This window comes from Labrus mixtus, chromosome 6 (genome assembly GCF_963584025.1).
Source record: "Labrus mixtus chromosome 6, fLabMix1.1, whole genome shotgun sequence".
Taxonomy (NCBI): Eukaryota; Metazoa; Chordata; class Actinopteri; order Labriformes; family Labridae; genus Labrus; species Labrus mixtus.
This window is the reverse complement of record NC_083617.1, coordinates 7392361-7413003: the sequence shown is the minus strand read 5'-3', so window position 1 is coordinate 7413003 and position 20643 is coordinate 7392361. Positions and strand designations below refer to the sequence as shown.

Below are 20643 nucleotides of genomic sequence, written 5' to 3'. Positions count from 1 at the left end.
CAGCATACTGTACAAATGATCCTTTTGACTCATTTGGTTGCTTGTCACTCAAAGTAATCTCAAAGTGAGTTTATATAGTACATTTTAATGCTGCACGATTGATCTAATTGTGAGAATGTGCAATTACAGAACCGCACAATATACTGATATTTATATATTTAAATGTGTGTATCTGTGTCTGTAAACATTACAAACTGTCCTCTGATTGTTTTGAGTCTGTTTGGATAAACACCAGAGACTGCATGTTCCTTGACACTTTAAAATAACATTTATTCTATCACAAGGGCAAATTTGCCACTATAAGAGCAATCGCTATTTCACCAAATCTTGCATCATTACATTTGCACTGATACACTTGAACACTTCAAATGATCAAATACAGCTACATCCTTTCAGACCAGCCATTATTATTTTAGGTATTTGTATAAATTTGCAATAATATTTCTGTTGTTGCTGATGAAACAAACATGTATCTTAATCATGCTTGATTCTAAAAAAAAAATATCAAACAGTTTGGCCCCAAAACAAAAACTCTTTCCATACCTTATAATAAAAAAACATTATCCCCTATACTCAAAACGTGAATCCATGTACTTAAAAAAAAAGTGAAGCATACATAATCTAGGACAGCGTAATTAAATATAAATATAACAGTTTAATGACATACCAGGTCTCCATGGGAAACCTACCTTATTTTGTTTCAGGATGTCAAATAAGGCAGAGGAGGAGGAACGATGCTCGTCAATTTCTTTTGTTCTTAATGGTAATGATTATTCCCAAAATGCTTATTAAGATAGAAGAACTCTCTGTTCTTTGAGGTGAGTCAGACTACATTTACCTGTGCATAAAGACTGCACACCCTGTTCAACGCCCTTCCACCACAGATACTTTGATGCAGTCCTTTCAATCAAAAAGCATTTAATATCAAATAAAGAAGGTATTTAGAATATGAGAAAACTAGCCAGCAAATGAGAAAATATCATGTAAATCTTTCCTGAATAATACACTCAAATCCAGGTCTTCAATGTTAAATATTTCTTCACACATAATTACTCAATTGAAGCTTTTGCTTCTTAATGCCTCATATGTCCACACAATGCAAGCTAACATCTGTGTCTAAAAAAATGACAGGCCTTTTGATCCTTGAGGAAAACCCTTAGAAATAACAAACAAACATAACAAACCCTGTACACTCTGAGCCAGTGTGACAGCATACTGTGTTATAGGCTCATCCACTATCTTTAATGCAAGCTGCTCTTCTTCATGTCCTGTATTTTCTGAAGTTCTCCATTGCTCTACCCTGAAGGGTGTTGATGCTCCAGGGCCGGCAGCAGTGATGCGGGCACGGATACTGGTAGTTCTGATAGAGAGGCACAGTCATTGGGAAGTGTAGTCCATTCACTTGATGCTGCTGCTGCGTATGACTGTTCCTCACCAGAACTTTCACTGCCACTCTCTTCGGCGATCCGCACGCCGCCAGCTCGGCCACCATCTGCCGTCGTTTGGTTTTATATCTCCGGTTCTGGAACCAGATTTTCACCTGAGTCTCTGTGAGTTTCAGCTCTCCTGCCAGGTCTGCTCGTTCAGGACCTGAGAGGTATCTCTGCGCGTGGAAGCGACGCTCCAGCTCGTAGACCTGCGCGTGAGAAAAGGCCGCTCTGGAGCGCTTCTTGGTTCCGGGCCTGCCTTTCTGTCCGTCTGAGGAAGAGCTGTTGTCCCCGCTGTGCTGACATCCATCTTCCTCTGGTTCTGCCTCCTTTTTCTGCAGATCATTCGGATGCTCATGGTGCTGCTGCTGCTGCTTATCTGTGGCGCACAAATACAATTAAGTGTGTGACGACAATAGGTGTGTAAGAAAAATCGTTGCATCACTGAAATGCGGGTTGGAAGCCCAAATTTTGATTGGCCAGTGTGGGGTTTTACCCCTTTACTTCCAGGAAGTCAGGGGATGATATAAAATATATTAAGAAATCGGTGGATAATGTCGGAAAATAAAACCCTTTGGTTAATCTTTATGTATACTGAAGTATGAGTGTATTTCTCAAACAACAAAGTCAACTTTCAAGTAGACTATTAGCCTTCATATCATCACTTCTTACAAAAAAGATAAATAATGAAGAATCAAATCAATAAACTCGATCACTTCAGGTGTTTTTTTTAAACTCTACAGGAACCCGTAATGGCAGCTACTAAGATGTTTGTGGTCCTGATTTCAAACTATATTTGTCTTTTCATTGATGGAGGTTCCTCTGCGCCAATTATGTCTTTTAATAGAAATTTAATAGTTATTCAAAGCAGTCAGTAAAACAAATCACTGCTAAAATATCCCATCAAATATTTTTGTCTTGTCTATAAAGGTGCTTCTAAATCTTACGTCACATTTCTTAATGCATTAAATCGCTAAGTGATAGAACAGTCCAGCTCACCTTCTCCGTGTTTAGCCTCCTCTCCTGTGGACTCCTCACTGTAACCATCCGATCGTACATTTCCAACGGACTGACTGAAATCTGAAGGAAGTCTCCTTTGGTTGTTGGCTCTCTCATTCGTGTCAAGGTGATTTAGATCCGGGACTCTTGTGCCATCATGCTCGAAGCTGATGTCGCGCTTTGGTGCGCAGAGCTCGTTTGCACTCCGGGTACCAGTCTTACCCCGGTGGTCACGTCCGGTGAGGATGTCTTTGATGGAGAAGGGCGAAAAACTTAATGTCATGATTGATTTAGGCTCACTCTCACATGTGATGTATTTAAAGGCATGAAGAGATCAGCTTCTCCAAAACAAAAGTCCTCAATGGTTCGCTCTTTCTACCGATTGCTCAAATTTAATTGTGGTTACCTAAGTCCTGTTTGCTAATGAACAGCCTGTATCAGGATCTGTCAAGTCTATAACAACATTCTCAGCAGCAGGAGCTGCTCCAGCTCACTTGTGATTGGCTGTTTTCTCTGTGTGGTAACTCCCTAGTTCCGCCCAGCTCCACGCTGCTCTCTGAGCTCCAAGTGCGGACGAGGGACGCAGATTTAGCAGAGGATTTATGCATCTAGTGTTGATATTTTTTCGACAATTTAACCAACGCAAGGACGTATTCAAATATGCAAAAAAAACTCCATAGCTTAATTTATCAAAGCTTGGATAGGAGACCCTGTTCCGAATTAGAAATATTAACGTTAATATTAGGCATATGTTACGGACTCAGGGTGGATGTTATCAGCTATCACTTCAAAAAAGGGACCGTTTCAGCCACTGCTTTTACCAAATTTTAATTGTATGTAAATTGTAGTCAGAAAATCTGGTGCGTAAAGTTCACCAATCATGCGTAAAAGGAGCACATCGGCGCAGGATTTCACATGTGAGGATTTAAATCTTTCCACAAATCTTTAACTTCACATACGAGGTATAAATATTGTTATAGCTACACGTTTGATTGTCTACTTTATTACACAACGAACCATTGTTATAGGAAATGGCTGAATTGGCTTTCAGTCGTGTATACTTGACTCGATGTGTTGTATAATTTTAATTTAGCGGTTTTTCTGTGTCAATCATAATAACTATATGTAGAGTATTTAGGTGCGGACGGATGAAATCCAGCCTGGTTGCTCAAACAGGAGAGTAGCGCCGCCGTGTGGTCGTGATGTTTTCAAAGTGAAGACATGCGTAAAAAAGGAAAGACACCTTTGCATGTCGACACCACTCCCACCCCTCTCTCTTACTCACTTACGCGCACATGCCCAAGCATTACACAATCTGCAGACCTGCCCTTCATTGAGGAGACGCGATGACAGACGCAGTGAGCTGCCTCCTCTGTGTTGTTTTGTTTTTCTTCCTCTGACTAAACAGAGAAATCTCTCTGTTAGCCCTCAGAGCAGAAATCAGCTCCAAAACATGTCCGGGTGGGAAACTGGAGTTCTGATACACTTTGTTTTAAATTACGATTTCAACGCCACAATTATACATGTTTTAATTCGAGAAAACCTTTTGAAAATTTGTTTAGCATGCTTGTTATGATTAATGTTCTACTGTTGGTTGGAATCTCCGAATAAAGCAACATTTTCTACCCTCACACACCTTTAGATGTCTGCTTGATGGTCTGCGCCCAAATACCCCCCCCCCCCCCCCCCCCCCTTTCTTTTGCCTGTTTCCTCCTCAACACACACTGCCTCTAGAACCGTCGTCTCATTTAAAATATATATTACATGTCATGACTCTTGGCCATCAATTCATCTCGATGTAGTTTTTTCTTAAAATTATCTACATAGACAAATTAAGTGACTATTTGCAATAGCGAACCTGGATCAAATAAAGGATATATTTTTACTCTCTGGACTGTATTCTCACTGTATTGTAAGATCCTGTCTTACATTGACAGAAAAAATATGTAGTTTATTGCATGCCATTTTGGTAATAACAAAAATGTATCCTCAAAAGTGTAAAAAGTTTTGTAAAATTATGTTTCTATCATGCGTCAAAAGAATCTGTTAGACTTTATTTTTCGTTCATGCATCATGTGTCATGTGAATTCAGAGCAAGTCGGTTTTTTATCTGTCCATGAACCACTTTCAATTCATTATAAATTTGACCCGATGTGTAACAGTTTTTTTTGTTTGCCTTATCCCTGAAATTTAAGTACCCCATATTAAAGGTGAAAGCTTGGAATATTTGGCTAAACCCCTGACAGTTTTCCTTATCCATCTGGTGCCTTTTTGGCGGACTAAAGACACTTACAGGGAAACCTAATGGGATAACCTTTCCTCCAGCTTCTTCACAAACTTGCTCCTCTCTATATTTGGGCTCTGGTGCTTTAGCGAGCTCCTTGAGTGGTTGCCATTGGAGACTTTGTTTTGGGGAAACTCCACGCCTTCAGCGCAGCGATGAGCCGAGCTGCTATCTTTGGAAGCGCGAGATAGCGATCACCGCAGCGCCTGTCAGAGCAGCCGTGTCCAGGCCGCGTCCTCAGGCATCGCCGTCCTGTCGCCAGCTCTATTTACACTAGTGACTGTGCAGCACTTAGAGCTGACACCAGGTATGTCCTACCGGCAGTGCGGTAGTCAGGGGGAAGTGGCCGGGGAGGCCATCAGAGGAGACAAACACTCTGTTTACGTTGCTATTCATCTCCATTAATAGTGTCTGTGTATTCGACCATGCCCAGGAGGTGAAGGTGTTTGTTTAAGTCCATCTGCAATCAACGGTGTGTTGTGTGTATGTGTGTGTGCGTTTGTGCCTTCTCATGCAAGTGAGTACAAATGTTGGAAAATAGTATACAACTGTTCAAATTATTATTAAAGGTGCACTATAGAGTTTTTGGTAGAGAAATGTGAAAGTTGGAGAAATGTACAGATTCTGTGGTATATGTTCATAACTCTATACACAAACTGTCCCCGGAGGAACATTTGGTCCTTGTGACACTGTTTGAAGATAAAATGCTACCTGAGAAGTTATGGTGGGTTAGCAGCAGTGAAATGTAACTCTCCTGGAGCTTTTTATCTCCAAACAGTGTCCCAGTGACCCATGTTTTCCTTTGATTAAAGTTTTTAGCTCAGAAAATAAAGCATAGAATTATTTAACTTCTCCAACTTTCAAATTTCACTACAGTGCACCTTTACATATAGGCTATTATTGATATAGGATCTTCTTCAATCAATTAAATTATTGTGATTATTCTATTTCTATGATGCGTAGACTTTAAATGTGGGTATTATATATTTGTACGTCACGTATATTTTTAAACAGAATTTATCATCCAAATCTGTGTGAGTCTCTCCGCGCTGTGGGTCCCGAGGATGCTGTCTGTCTGGTTAATGTCCATCTCTGAATCCTGACCGGACCTTAGCTCGCCTCTAAATTCTCTCTGTTTCTGGTTCTTGTCTCAGACTTCAGCTTTTCTCACAGGAAAAAAAAATCTTACTTGGCTCAAGATAGGATTTTTGAGATAATGAGAAATGACTGCTCATATCTGTTTCAGGAATAAACAGAAGCAATTAATTTATTTAAGTTTCCAATAGAGTCGTTTTAAAGGTTCAAAAGCATTAATACTAAAACAAGATCAGAGACGTCCCATTGGGCGTAAGAACGCAAAACTTTACAGAAAAGTAAACTTTATTTGTAAATGTTTCACATTCCCACGTATGTTAATGATATACACATGAAACAATCGCGTAACTTGTGTCATAATGTTTTATGACTCCTTTAATTTAATAATCACTGATAATAAACACTACGTTGGCATCTTCACATAACGTGCGTAAAACACGTAGAAGCGTCCTTTGCTCAATCTAACATCTGGAGTAAAACAAGGACAACTGGCCGAAAAATGGCCACGTTAACAAAAAAAAAGAATTAAATACTTGATTGCTTTATCCAGCAATTGTGACAAATTTGTATTTTTTCCCAATTCATTTTCATTAGAGCCAATACGAATAATTTCGGGCTTCACTTTTACGCATAGAAACTTCAGTTTAGAAAAAGATGCCAGTGGAGTTTCCCTTACTTTAATCCGCACATCACATCCATTTTGAATCATAGAGGGCCACATGACGCACATTATTTCGCTCATCAGCACCATCGAAAATCAAACACGAGGTTTAATACTTTTTTCTAAACACTGGCTCAGAAGAAAAACGCACAAACTTAAAGTTTTACATCATAATACGGGTTAGAGTTTCCTCGTAGGCCTGTCTTCAGCTTGAGTCCACCGGCCTGTGCTTTCTGTAACGTGTAACAGTAAGAAATTGTGCTTTCATTGCATACGTTGATCAGGTTCACATGCTTGAGGCCATTTACAGAAATCTCACTCAGCTATGGTAGTGTGTAAAGTTTGCGCTACCATGCCCGGATGCCCTGCAGAGTTCCTTGGCAGGGTGTGACCACTGCTCCTTGGGGTCCCTGGCTTTGCGTCTGCGCGCCAAGGTTTCCCAGATTCATGTTCATAAAAGCGTTAGCAGCGGTGTTGCTGGGCGGCAGAGCAGGTAAACTAGAATAAGTACAGGAGTAACTGTTAGTGTACACCGTGTTGTTGTAGCTGTAGGCCGGGTAGCTGTTGTAGCTGTATGGGTTTGGAGCTCCCACTGTGTAAGACGTGTTATAGTTCTGGGATCCGGCCAGACAAGGCCTCCCGTCCCGGACCAGCACTGGCACAGCCACCCTCCTGGGCGGCGGTGGGTGATGGTGGTGGTGATGGTGGTGTCCTGCCATCTCCAGAGTCTTGTCCTGTCGCTGCCTCTTGCATTTGTACCTCCTGTTCTGGAACCAGATCTTGACCTGGGTAGAGGTGAGTTTGAGGGAGCTTGCCAGGTGCTCTCTCTCCGGGGCGGACAGGTAACGCTGCTGCTTGAAGCGCCTCTCCAGCTCGAACACCTGAGTCTGCGAGAAGAGCACGCGGGGTTTCCTCCGGGTCCTCTGCTGCTTGGTGACGGGCTTCTCCGGGTCTGGATCCTCACAGTCAGCCCGCAGTGCTCCGCAGCTCTCTGCGCAAAGAACACACGTTTTACTGTACACCATAACCAAGAAGATGAAGTGATGAAGTACTAAATGTATTCAACACTCAAGCACTTATCTCACACTGATATTCACATTAAGTTTACTTAAATTATCTTTGTTATCATACAACTTTGAAGAACAACATTTTTTTTAAAGCAAATGTTTTCATTTATCAGAGAAATAACTATTCACATGACATTTACGTTTTTCTTTTTTTTAAATGTAGACCTTTTCAAATACTCATATCCTTTAAAAACATTATTACATTATTTGCTTTCATTATTTTTACCAGCATTTCCCCATTTTTTTTAAAATTAAATTAATCAAAAGGTGATTTTAAAAGAAAAAATTTGGAGGAAAAAACTGAAATCGATTTTTCTCTATGAACTTGAAACACATTAGACACTGGCAGTCACACCCTGCCAACACGCCTATTGGACTTTAGAGGTAAATTTACATACACTTTCTGCAGATTTTAGTGACGAATCAATTCCATTCACCCCCCCCCCCTTCATAAACAATGTTCAATAGAAGAATTAATACAAAAAAAAATACATAAGTATGTGCAGATTTCTAAAACACTTAACGAACTTAAAGCTTCAGAAAAATATAGCAAAATGTCCATAATGAATTACAGCTGATGCACAATGAAGAAAGCGAGTCTGAAATCTGAGCAGATTCAATTTAGCCAAAATTCAATTGATCAATACACATACACACAATACACCCTCACACACACAGATTTATAGATTTTTACCGATTTGTTTTTATATTCTATCATATTAACGAGCATGAATCACTACAGCAGAGCACTTGGGACAATTTCTTAATTTGTGCAAAAAGTTAAATATTTTTAACAGCTATTTATGAATAAACTACGTTCATTCACAGATTTTCTTTTTTTTTGTGAAATATCTATTCATATCAGAACTATTAATATTATCTCTCTTGTTCGAGAAAGCATATCTAAAGCATATCTAAAGTTCAATGACCATTTGAGATTATTTAAACTTTGATGTTCTATTCATGCTGAATGAATGATGAACATTTTCAGACTCGAGATGCACTCACTGCTCTCTTGCTCCTCGTGCTCGGTCTCCAGCCGGAGCTCTGCAGAGCTCTGCGCCGGGTTTCCGAACATCTCCACGGTCAGCCCGGACTCCACCAGCCGCTCCTGCACCGCCAGCGTGTTCAAGTAGGACATCCTCTCCTCGCTCTCGGACATGCCGGAGCTGATGGGACTGGGACTGTCCCTGCCTGCCAGCATGCAGGAGGGCGGTGAATGAGAGCGGAACGGTTTGTTTGGGAAGGCTCCTGGCTGTGACAGCGCGCCAGAGAGACCGAAGCAGGAGATCAACTGGAGCTGCTGCTGCTGAGATTGTTGCTGCAACTCCAATTTCAGAATGTCCTTCACAGAAAAGGGAGTGCTGGAAGAAGTTATCAGTGGACTGGGAAGCATTATGATCAGCAAACCAACAAATGACAGATAGAAAATGGTCAACAAGCCCAAAATGTGTTTCCGGAAGGCGCGTAAAAGGAGAAAATAGCCGGCGCGTAGGCGTAAAGGATGATTACGCACTGCTTGTTTTTCATGCGGACCGAAGAGGACTGGCTCTCTTTCAGCTTTGACATCCCTCTCCTTTGGTAGTAGTGTCTGTGGCTGCAGGGCTGAGAAAAAAAGAGAGAGGCCTATCCTGTCTGGTTGGCTGGATTCAGTTATCTAGAGAGAGAGCTGGGACAGTCAAGATGCTGTCCTCTCTCTTTCAGTGACGTCATAAAGCGGGGAGGGACTCACAGACTCAGCCTCTCTGCCTGTCTCTGTAGGTGTGTCAGGACATACTGTATGTGCCTTTATGAAATAATATCAACACCATCGACTACCTCAGACTGTTAAAGGTGTTTAATTAAGGTAAGCGTTTTAATTACACACACTTGTATTTTTCAAAAGAAACAGTAAGCATCCACAACCAAAACAAAGACACTGTTCAATGTTACATATTTAAAAAGTTATAGCCTAACACACTACATTTTGTTCAGCACCAAAGTGTATCATTGATCATCTCCTGAATCGTCCCACGGCCTCTCAACTCTCCCCATCATCACTTCTTCGGTGCTTTTAAGATTAGGCATATCTTCGTTTCCTGTCTCGGCAATCCACGGATAAGATTATCTGTCGCAACTGTGTGGGAATTGAGAAAAACTTGGCAACTCAAAGAAGCGTGAAGAAAATTAATGTAGGGATACGTCGTTTGTTAGTGTCTCCTTAATATGAAATAAGATTCTGTATTGACTTAAATTTGGCTGCGATCAATTTCCTTTGACTTTAGGTCAGCAGGCTATTTGTAGAAAAATAAAAAGTCAGAGTAGGCCTATAATATTTTGAGGCAGTTTGATCAGTTAAAAAAACCTTTTAATTTCCATCGATAAACACAAATAAAGAAAAACTACAAAATAGCTTCAATTCGATAATGTGTTTAGTTGTATTATTAATATATTGTAGGTTATTATCACCATTATAATTGTTGATAGTAGCAACAACAAATGAATTAATACTAACAATACTTTAACTGCTAGAACTAATAATTTAAATAATAATAAAACATGTTTTTTTCAAAAGCCACATGTTGAGTAGTTCAGCGTTTTGTTATTTGGCGGATGTCTCCAGTAGAATTCACAGATTAATGCTAACAGATTTTTGTCAATATGTTTTCCATAGATATGAATAAATTGATACAATGTTTAACTTCTCTGTAGTGTTACCTTTGTGCCACAGGGCAAACAAACAGAAACGGGACACCTCTCTCCTGGTCGCATATCTGTGGCCAAGTGCAGGCGCCAGAGTCTGAAGGCCCATTGCTCCTAAACCGTGTGGAAAGAAAAGGAGAGCATGCCGACATAATCTCATCCGCTCACCATCAACAAGGAGCTGTTTAGATTAGGGCAGCGTCTTCCCCTCCTCTGGAGATCCATGTCTTCAAAATGGGACACTTAAAGTGGAGGAGAAGGGGGACTGCGAGTCTCCACAGAAAGACGACATTAGTGTGCAGAAGGCTTTAGCTATTAGGCAAAAAAAAAAATACAAGGAGATTTGAAAAGGTCAGCTGAGATGCAGTCTTTCTCGAGAATAACTCAAAAATACGATGACTGGAAATGATCAGATTGTCGAGGGTGATTTGGCACGAGTAAAGATGGATTCACGAGGATTTAAGAAGAATATATGGGCTCGTAAAATACTCCAAAAGGCAGTAAATCTGTTGAGATAGTATTCCAAATATTTACCCAGGCTTGTTTATGGAGGGCAATGATTCAGAGACATCAGACCAAACAAAGAACTCAATTTAGACTACGTTGCATAATGACGACGACGAGTTGACTCGGCTATTTAAACATTTTCGAGTATTAATTTAGAATTTTAAATGAGATAAACAATGCTCCCACATATATTTTTAAAACTGACTCCTCACAGGCCACGGTAGCAGTAAATTTAAAGCTTCACGGGTCACGGACGCAGGTTAACACGCTTTTTAACCCTCAACACTCACGCATGCGCGTTGCCTCCACTGACCATCACCTATAGTGGTCCTCGCGTGCCACCGGCAGCCCCGAAAGTGGTCAAGCAGAGACGCGTGTTTACTGAGCGGAAGAGTCTGTTTCCTGCCTGTAACAAAACCCAGACTCCCCCAGAGAGTGTCAAGGAGCTGCTCAATGCGAGTCTCCAATACATCATCTTCATCCCAGAATCATCGCGATAAGCTGGGTGAGGTCAGGCTCAACACAGAGGTCAGCACGAGAAGGCTGAACAGCTCTCAGCGTCTTTATTAGACGACTTTTAAAATAACAACAACAAGTTTAGGGGAGAGCCGGGAGCTTGTCACTTGGACATGCTGCCACACACCTAATGTCAGAAGGCCTAATAACAAGTGCAACTCGCTTTTCCCATACATTTTCACTTTTACTCATATGAGAGGACACATATGTTAGGATATAGACTGTCTTTTGACCATAAATGTTAAGGGGAAAAATATCCCATATATGCCAACTTTTTTTCCCATATAAAACTTTTAATCAGGATGATTAAATTACTTTTTTTTGTGCATGGAATTTTTTTTTTTTTCCAGATGAGGAGTTTTGATCTCTCAACCAAGCCCTGTTCCAAAGCTGTGTTATATCAGGAAACAGTATAGCCACTAGTGTAAGCTGTCTTGGTGTTTTTTTGAGAATGCTTTTAGTGGACATGCAGCCACAATGCTGCGGCTGACTTTGCAAACTGCTGCTGATGGTATTAGCTGTGTATTGGGTGAACTGACTGTACAAATGTGTGTGTTGACATTTTGCTTCACACAGCCTTAGAAGTATAGACCATAATAGTTATGTACATGGCAAAACTCCCATATCAGGAATTCACTGTGGAGGCAATCGCATGCGTAGCCCTAGGTCACTTCTTCTTTGTCATTTTTAGGGCTTTTAAATTTTGGCAATTCAAAAACCAGAGTCAACCAGCCTTACCGTTGCACATATATTTAACAGGTTTATTGACATTGCTCTCTTTGAGAACACAGCAGAAGTTCTCCGGAGGCATCAGTTCTGTCAACCAATATTGTCAGACAACAGATGTTTGGAACTTGGAAAAAAAAAAAACTGAAGTGACTGCTGTTCACAGACAAGGCTGAGTGCTACAAGTGGTTTTTGTGAGCCTCTACAAAAGTTGTTCTTATCGTTAAAAAAAAACCCTAACTTGACAATTAACCTGCTGATAGTGCAATTTTCTCACAAATGGACATTCTGTGCCTGACCATTTAGAAACCAGGAAAAGGTTTAGAAGCGAGAATCCTAATATGAGTAATAAGTGGCCGAGTATTTATTATTGAATCTTATATTGATAATACGAGGTTGCAATGTTCTGAGACAGAAACTAAAGTGAAAGCAAAAAGTTTGACAAGATGCCGGGAGTATCGCTACTTTCATCCTTTGCAGTAGTAGTCACATTTCAATCATTCCTCTCAATTCACTTTCTAGTGAGTTCTTCAAAGTTGGTGTTTTGCCAGGCAGTGCTGAACATGTCGTTTCTTGTCCCTCCCTCTCTCCGTGTGACTGGCAGGCTAACCTGTTGAAGCAGTGTCTTCTCCGCAGAGTGGCAGGTGTACACCCATATCACTGGTTGATCTCTACGGTGAAGGACGAGGAAAAATGAGATGAGACGGCCCAAAAGACTGCCGTTAGGAAAAACGAGATACGAGATACGAGTGACAATTTTAAACATTGCTGCAGTATGCAAATGTCAACAAATGAATTAACATATTGAAGGCAACAGAAGTGCACCAGGCCTGCAGGAGGCACTGATTGGAAATGCTTTGCAAACATTTTTTTATGAAGAATATAATCTGCAAATAATTGGATAAATTTGTAAGTCCCAAACTATTTACTCAAAGATCTCCCTACGGCAACCTTTTGGGCCTTGATGAGCATTTTCTCAGGTGGGCCACCGTAGATTTTAAACCCAGAAAACCAATCCACTCATTGATGCAGGGTTGAATGTTCTCTAAAGACCACAGATCCCTGAACACAGAATGAAAGTCTGATGACTCTGTGATGACTGCAATTATCTTCCCTCTGTGGTCTCTGCTTCTGTAAAGTCGAGAGGCGGTTGGTATCTGATGGTTTTACCCCAGTAGTAAACTCTGTGTGCTCTGTGTAAAGAAAGTGTCAACACCTCCAGTGTCTGCTGGCACACTGTACAGGTCTTGTGTAGCGTGTGGGTGTGGGTGTGTGTTTGAAAGAAAGGGGGTGTGTTTTTATTATGACCTGAAAGAGCTTTGTAGAGGAGCACTTAACATGTTTCTACAAAGGAGCTGGTTGTTTACTAGGTGTTTCTAAAACAGCAGAGATAATGAGGAACTAAAGTATGACTATGTTTTTTGTTTTACAGTACTAATGGTAAGCTAAAAGCTCAAGTATATGCCTGATCTGTTTTTTTGTGTTTGTTAGACATCTAAAAGGCTGTGAGAGCTTTTCCAGATTACTAGTTATTTATTGGCCGGTCAGTGTGTTTTCTAGATGATGAGCCCACTATATTTTACTCGACCCCTGTTGAAAACCTCAGAAATGAAATCTGCTGGGGCGCTGGTGGTGCAGTGGTTGGTGTGCGCGCCCCATGTATCAAGGCCCAGGTTCGGGTCAGGCCTGTGGCTCCTTTCCCGCATGTCATTCCTCACTCTCTCTCCCTGATTTCCAACTCTATCCACTGTCCTGTCTCTCCATTAAAGGCACAAAAAGCCCCAAAAATAAATCTTAAAAAAAAAAAAAGAAAGAAATGAAATATGCTAAACTAATAAGAAGAAAAGCTCATGTTAGCTGCAGCCCCATGGATCTGCTGTGTCCACTGAAGTGTCAGAAGAGGCTTTCACACAAACACAAAATTCGGGGTGAGCTGCATGTGTGAACACAAACATAAGCAGACAAATTCTTTACTCTGACTCTACCCAGAATTTTATCCTGCCAGCCCCATAGTGAATCAAGTGGATTGGTTTTTCTTGGATTCAAGTCTATGGTGGTCCACCAGAGCAAACGCTAAATTGTCCGTGTGAAGTCGGGTAGAGCTGATGTGAGAGCGCAGCTGGAAATATTCAGGAAAATTAATTGCACTCAAGTGGGAGGGGGTGATGACGTTTACATCCTGCGGCCGGCACACGACCATACAGACATTGTAGCCTGTGATCGGTGTGATCTCTGTCTCATCCGTCCAACAGGGATAGTCTCCCTCTGTGAGGGACATGTGTGAACAATCAACTCAGGAAGACTTCAGGGGCAGCCTGCCTGAAAATTTCTAGGAATTTTTAGAACAATTTCTAAAAATGTTGAGGAGTACAAATGTTAAAAGACTAGAGAGACGCAGATTTTGAATGTGCAACTGCTTCAGTGTGTCTGAACTGCACTGTTGCTGTTTGCAATCGAAACACTAAAAATAACATGAAATCATGTTAATGGGTTACTGGTTCAGAGCCGTAAAGAGGAAACAATTTCTGATGAAACAAGCTGAATTTATTTGGAGCTTAACAATCATATGACGAGTGTGCATGCCTTTATATGGCTCAGAATGCATCTGATATTAATGGCATATAAAGCACTGAACTGTTGTGTGTCTGTAATGGCTCAGCTCTCCTTGGTCCCGGAAGGTGAGTCTTATCAGCATCCCATGTGATGGTGTCAGTAGCCAGAACCCAGCCTGCTCTATTGTGCCCCTGCCTGCGCTCGAGTGACGGATGACAGCGTCTTCTCACTGGAGGAAATGAGGAGGCCAGAGGCAATCAGGGGGCCAGATTTTATGGCAAAAACTCCTTTTCTCACCCCCTTACCTTCAGCTCTGAAAGTTGCCAAATGTTCCACAATGGTGGGGCCTAAGGTGAACGCTAACTTGCATGCCGCAGCAGTCCCTCAGGGCTCATTGTGTTAACCAGGTTAGGAAAAAGATACCCTAATTAGGTAGTTTGTTTGAAAGACCTTGAGAGGGTTATCCAAAGCGATGTTCTGTGTATCGAGGGTTGAACTTGGAGACCATGAGAGGAGGAAGTGAGGTCAGGCCAGTCTGGGTTCCCTGCCCTTTGCCCTCCCTTGGGTGTCATAAATTAGCCCACTGTAATTCTCTCCCAGACGGCCTTGTCCCAGCAGGTGTGTGTTTGTATATATGAGCGCTAACAGGGGGGGATGTAAGGGCTGTAATGTCTGTGATCTACGGTGTTGGGAACGTAGTTTGGGCGGAAACGTGCAACCTAAATAAGCTTATCCCCTCCGCTGCCACACGGGCTGGGTAGATAACGACGCTGCAGGGGAGGCGGGCTTTAGCTGAATAGGATGTGAGGACCTTGAGTTTTCCCTCTGGCTGCTTGTGTGTTCTGTCCTACTTGGCCAGAGCTGGCGATAAATATTAAAAATATCGAAAGGTTGAATCAAGTTCAGCTTGATACTGGAAGGACTTTCTCTAGTTTGCTCAGGCATTTATGGCTCCGTTGGGAAAGACAAAGTTGAACACTGTGAAATAGCAGCGTGTATGCATCCAGGCTAAAAGAGGTAAACATCCTTGAGAAAAAAATGCTTCTGTCTTTCCAGCAACCACGGTGGTATCTATCTACAACAAGTTACACTTTGTTTTGGCAAATGTAATACTCCTTATTAGTAATGTTCAGTGTTTGTAAATGATTACTGGAAGAACAAGTTTAAGCATCAGTTCCAAACAGGCGTTCGTTCGCCCTCATACAGATATTGAGCCCCTGTTCTGGAGCTGGCCTTGACCTCTGGCATTTGTGTGAATGTGGGATTGAAGTCAGCAGAACTTCCCATGTGTAACCCTGACCCGATGGACGTAGCAAGACTTCTTTGCACCTCATCGTTTTTGTATCAGATTGCTTAATGCAATAAGATTGTCAAAATGTCTCTTCAAAATCTTCCATTTTTTTCAAAATCACATGTTTGAAGACGATACAATATCTGTTTTTCAAATTAACAGAAGCTTTAATAAAAACGTCAGATCCTCAGTCATATAATGAGCTGTCGCAGGCGAGAGAGAGAGAGAGAGAGAGAGAGAGAGCACTGTCTTAATTGTACAAAAACATTGCCAACACATTTGTGGATTTTAGACAGTGTGCAGGTGTTTGCCTTCAATTTAGGTCATTAAAACAAGCTATGACCGACTATTGGTTGTCTGTCTAGGACTTGCATGTTTCTTATCATGACATTGAAAGAAGTATCATTTGATTTTTGTTTCTAAAATTGTATCAAAGTGTTCAATTCTGGTATCGTGACAACGCCACTATCCGGCAAAAAAAAAAAAAAAAAAGCAGTGAGGGTAAAAACTTTAGACACGGGTCTTCCACTTCCTGTCTTTGTTTCTTTGCATGCATTTTTGGCTGAAAGACAACATCAATCAATACGAAAAGCACACTGTAGACCTTGTGTTTCAGGCTCCGCCCTGACTGATCGGTTTGAAGGCCACATCAGGGAAAAGCAGAAGGTGACATTAGCAGATTTTATAAATGTTATCAAACTTGTCATAAAGGAGTCAAACATGTGAGCAGTACCAATTGTACTGTTGCTTAGTGTAATGTAGTTTATTTTTACAGTGTTTTGGCTTATTTGGATAAAACGGATGTTCTCTTTCTGTCCAAGCTTAAAGCCTCTCTACACGCACACGTGTTTATTCTAACTGATTAGACCGGGACAGGTTGTAAATAGGTGAAACTATGGTGAGAATTTATGATGTAGGTCAACAAGTACTATTCCAAAATGGTTTCTTCCAAATGAACAAATCTTTCAAATCACTTGTCAAAACTCACCTCTTCAAACAAGCTTTTAATGTATGATTGTGATGTGTTTTCTGTTTTCTGTAGTTTACCTTTATTGTTGTTATCTTTATGATTTGTGTTTAATGCTGCGATGTCCGTTCGTCTGTCCTTACTGTGCTGTTCTTTATGTTTTAACTATTGTAAAGTGTCTTTGAGTTTTTAAAAGCGCTTATAAATAAAATGTATTGTTATTATTATTATTATTACAGAGGCTTTAAGATGAGAAGATAAATGTGTCTGTATGAAAAATGTAAGAATAACTGTACAGCCTTAGCTTAGCTTAGCTCAAATATTAATGACAAGCAGAAGCTGCTCGTCTGGCTTCAACCCTGTGTAAGCAAATCCACCTGGCAGTTTATTTTAAGCTCACAAATTAACCTGTTAACCCCCAGTAAAACTTTAAGTTGCTGTTTTCACTCTCAAGTCTTAGTACTGAATAAACAAAATACAGGGAATGCTCCTGAAATGAAAAGTTATTCCTCCAAGTAGCTCAAAAGTATTTAATTTTTATAGTATGGTGATGTGCTTTGAATGATACATTTGTGCTTTCTGAGAAACCACTGAAAAATCTAAAGCATTAAGTTGCATTTAATTGAAAACACTAATCCTTGTGTACCTCAGATGTGTATCTCTGCTCACACAGGTGAGGTTCAGGTGTTCATGCAATCTTCTGTCGGAAGTGAGGGCAAAGGGTAAACGTTTGCATGCACAAGAAAAATAGATTTCATGTCACGATATCAAAGGCATGTACACACACAAACTTGCACAGACATTGACACAAACACAGCAGCAGGAATGCAGTCGGACACACAGCGCTGGTGTGTGTTGTTGCATGTATGCTTCATCAGTCACTGAACTACACAGGGGAGCAGCATGGAGGTCCTGTGCTCTCTGTTGTTGCTGTGTCTAGTCGCTTGTTAGAGAATTGATGACACTGTCTTTGGAAAACAAACAGGGCGGGAAGCTAAAAAGGTGGTCACTCACCACGGCTCTCTGACCCAGAGACACAGAGGCCACGACAACATGCGAGCAGCGCTGCAACGTCCCCCTTGGAATGTGCAGCAGTGTGTGTATGCACACGCTCCTGTTTGTGTTTCAGTGATACCGCAGCTGGAATGTGACTGTCTTGTGCCTGAATGTATGCCTTTGTGTGTTTTGGTGTCAGCGTCCTGCAGCAACGATGCTAACTTGCATGCAAAATGAAAACAAAAAAAGGAAATCTTGATGGCTTTACTCTTTTTTTATTTTATTTTTTTATTTGCGTAACACGGCTAGATGCCAAAACAAATGTTCTACCTATCAATGTCAAGGAAATGTAGAGAGAAGTGCCTGTGAATGTTTGGCTGACTAACTCATTGATCTGGATGTGACACTCTTCCCCCCTGTGGGCACTGTCTTGCCAGAGGCGGCTGCTGTCACTCCTGACTCTGACTCACACTTCACATCACAGTCCACACCGTTGTCCCGGGGGGGCCTCCCCAGTACGCACACACCAAACCCTGCCCCGGGCCCCCGAGCCTTCTTCTGGGAGCTTAAAATCCCATAATTGCAGAGCTGACAGTGATAGCTAACATCGGAGACACCCTCACCTGGTTGGAAAGAATGGAAACATCTACTGTCAAAAGTGAAGCGGGGAGATAAGTGGGGGTGGGACCAGGTATGGGGAAAGTGAGTAATATCTGGGGCTACAAACAGCAGGGGAAAATAGTAAGGCAGTGTTCTGTGATAACATGTAATGGGAGTTATTGTTACAGGTTTTAAACAACTTTTTATGAAACTTAACCCCGAATTTCCCTCACTGGGGATCAATAAAGTATAATCTAATCTTAATGTGTGCTAGGATATTGTGAAAATACAGTCACTGTTGATTTTCACCCCTAAAATTGGTCCATATTAATTGTGTATAAAACCTACATGAAGGTTAACTGCTTCAAACTCGGTGATCCCGGAATACATAAATGTTTATTTTATTCAGTTAATGGCCATTTTGAGGGCAGAGGAACAAGAAATCATACATAGTTCATTTAACAGTAACTCTTCCACAGAGCAATAGCATTCATTTGAGGTTATATTTTCAGCTCATGATGACTATTTATCAAATATTTACTCTCTTTTTTTACATTACAGTGGTCACCAACAAGTGCTGGGAAACACTACCTGCCTCGTCAGCTTCAATCTGCTTTACTTTTCAGCTTCAAATATCTTCCTGCTGCGGCTGGTAAGAAGAGTGCTGAAAGTGTTGAGACGGATCAAAAAACATTATAGTTGTGGGCTGAGTAGAACAAAAAAAATGCTGCAAGCTGTTAAAACACCTGTTTTACGATTTCTGAAGTAGGATTTTTAACTTCACACACTTCCACGCCTCTACCTATTTTGCTTTGACCTCAAAAGAAATATTAAAAGCAAGAATGAACTTTTAATACATTTGTGAATGATCATAAATACCCTCTAAGACATGTTTTACAACACATTTCATGATATAATTATTTTGGTGCACAAAAGATTAAAATGACATATGTTCCATTTATCTCACTGAAGTATCTAGAAAATATGAAAATGCTAGATATCCCCATATCATGCTCATACCTAAACAGAAGTTGGTCAGAAGTTTCAGGTGACAACGGAGAAATTTTGTAAGATAAATAAAATACAACCTTATAAGTATTAAACCCTGCACTCTTTCTGCACAGGGGAATTTAAACATTAAAATGACATAACAAAAAGCAAAGCACATTTTTAATTTGAGGGAGATTTTAGGAAAATGTTTATTGGGAAATTATTAGTAACAAATTATAAAAACAAGCATCTTATTTTAGGGAGATACTGGATATTGTTGCCACCAACAGTAAGTTAAGTAACATGTGCAATTAACAAAAAAAAACGATTTTAGAGCTACGTGCTGAGTCCTACCTCCAACGTGGCCGAGCTTCTGGTCGGAGAGAGCAGTGTGCAGAAGAACTCATTTATCAACCACTTCACTTCCTGCAGACAGCTGCAGGGAGAGCACAGAGGAGCCGGAGTGTTTACACCTCAGCTCAGCCGAGGCCTTCAGGACAAAACAGATGGAAATCCTTGTACAAACTCATTCACACAGTCTCACATGCACTCATTGAAGCAGGGTAGAACCGAAGTGTAAAGCTGTCTGTTAGAATTATAATGTGACATTTATGATGGTTTCCATGCAGCTATTGCACTATGGAGGATTGAGCTTTAGAGACAGAAACTCCTGTAAGTGAAAGACAGACTGGCTGCTTGCTCCATTACATTAAGTTATTTTCCACAGAGTCCATAAATTCCTGATAATGGACATCTCGAGGCGCAATATTATACCATTACCTGTTAAAAAAAACCTTGTGTGTCTGATTCTATAACAAAGTAATATTATATACCCACCTACAGTATAGCCAACTAATAATCTGTATATCTATCCACCTATATCTTTATCTATTTTATACAACTAACAATCTATATACCTATGTTTTCAAATAATCTATACATATATTTCTCTAATAATATGCAATCTTTATCTATCTCCAATATTCTATTGATTCTTATAATCTCAGATGCATCTGGTATTCTATCCACCTTGATATTTTTGGAGTAATCAACATATCTGTCCAGCTGTATCTATATCTAATTATCGACATATCTACTGAATCTGTATATCTATGTATTTTATCTATAAATGGCAGAACAAACCCATGCCACAGTAATTCCAGTCAGTACTTGATGGGACGCTTCTGATACAATCTTTAACGGGGTTCTGGCCCCACCTTGTGGCGAAAACCGGTACCTGCAATAAAAATCCTTGCACCACCCACTGTCAGCGTCAGACATT

At 40.8% G+C, this 20643-nt stretch overlaps 2 protein-coding genes across 2 annotated transcripts; both read right to left on the bottom strand.

The window, feature by feature from the left end:
- Positions 1–254: 254 nt before the first annotated feature.
- On the bottom strand, positions 255–2859 carry nkx3.3 (NK3 homeobox 3). Its single transcript, XM_061039771.1, has 2 exons — positions 2427–2859; positions 255–1806 (listed from the first exon to the last, which is right to left on the bottom strand). The coding sequence occupies exons 1-2, from the start codon at positions 2707–2709 to the stop codon at positions 1262–1264; spliced, it is 828 nt and encodes a 275-aa protein (XP_060895754.1). The 5' UTR covers positions 2710–2859; the 3' UTR covers positions 255–1261.
- A 3213-nt stretch (positions 2860–6072) lies between these two features.
- nkx2.3 (NK2 homeobox 3) lies at positions 6073–9181 on the bottom strand. The gene is made up of 2 exons (XM_061039770.1): positions 8542–9181; positions 6073–7457 (listed from the first exon to the last, which is right to left on the bottom strand). The coding sequence occupies exons 1-2, from the start codon at positions 8927–8929 to the stop codon at positions 6814–6816; spliced, it is 1032 nt and encodes a 343-aa protein (XP_060895753.1). The 5' UTR covers positions 8930–9181; the 3' UTR covers positions 6073–6813.
- Positions 9182–20643: the final 11462 nt, after the last annotated feature.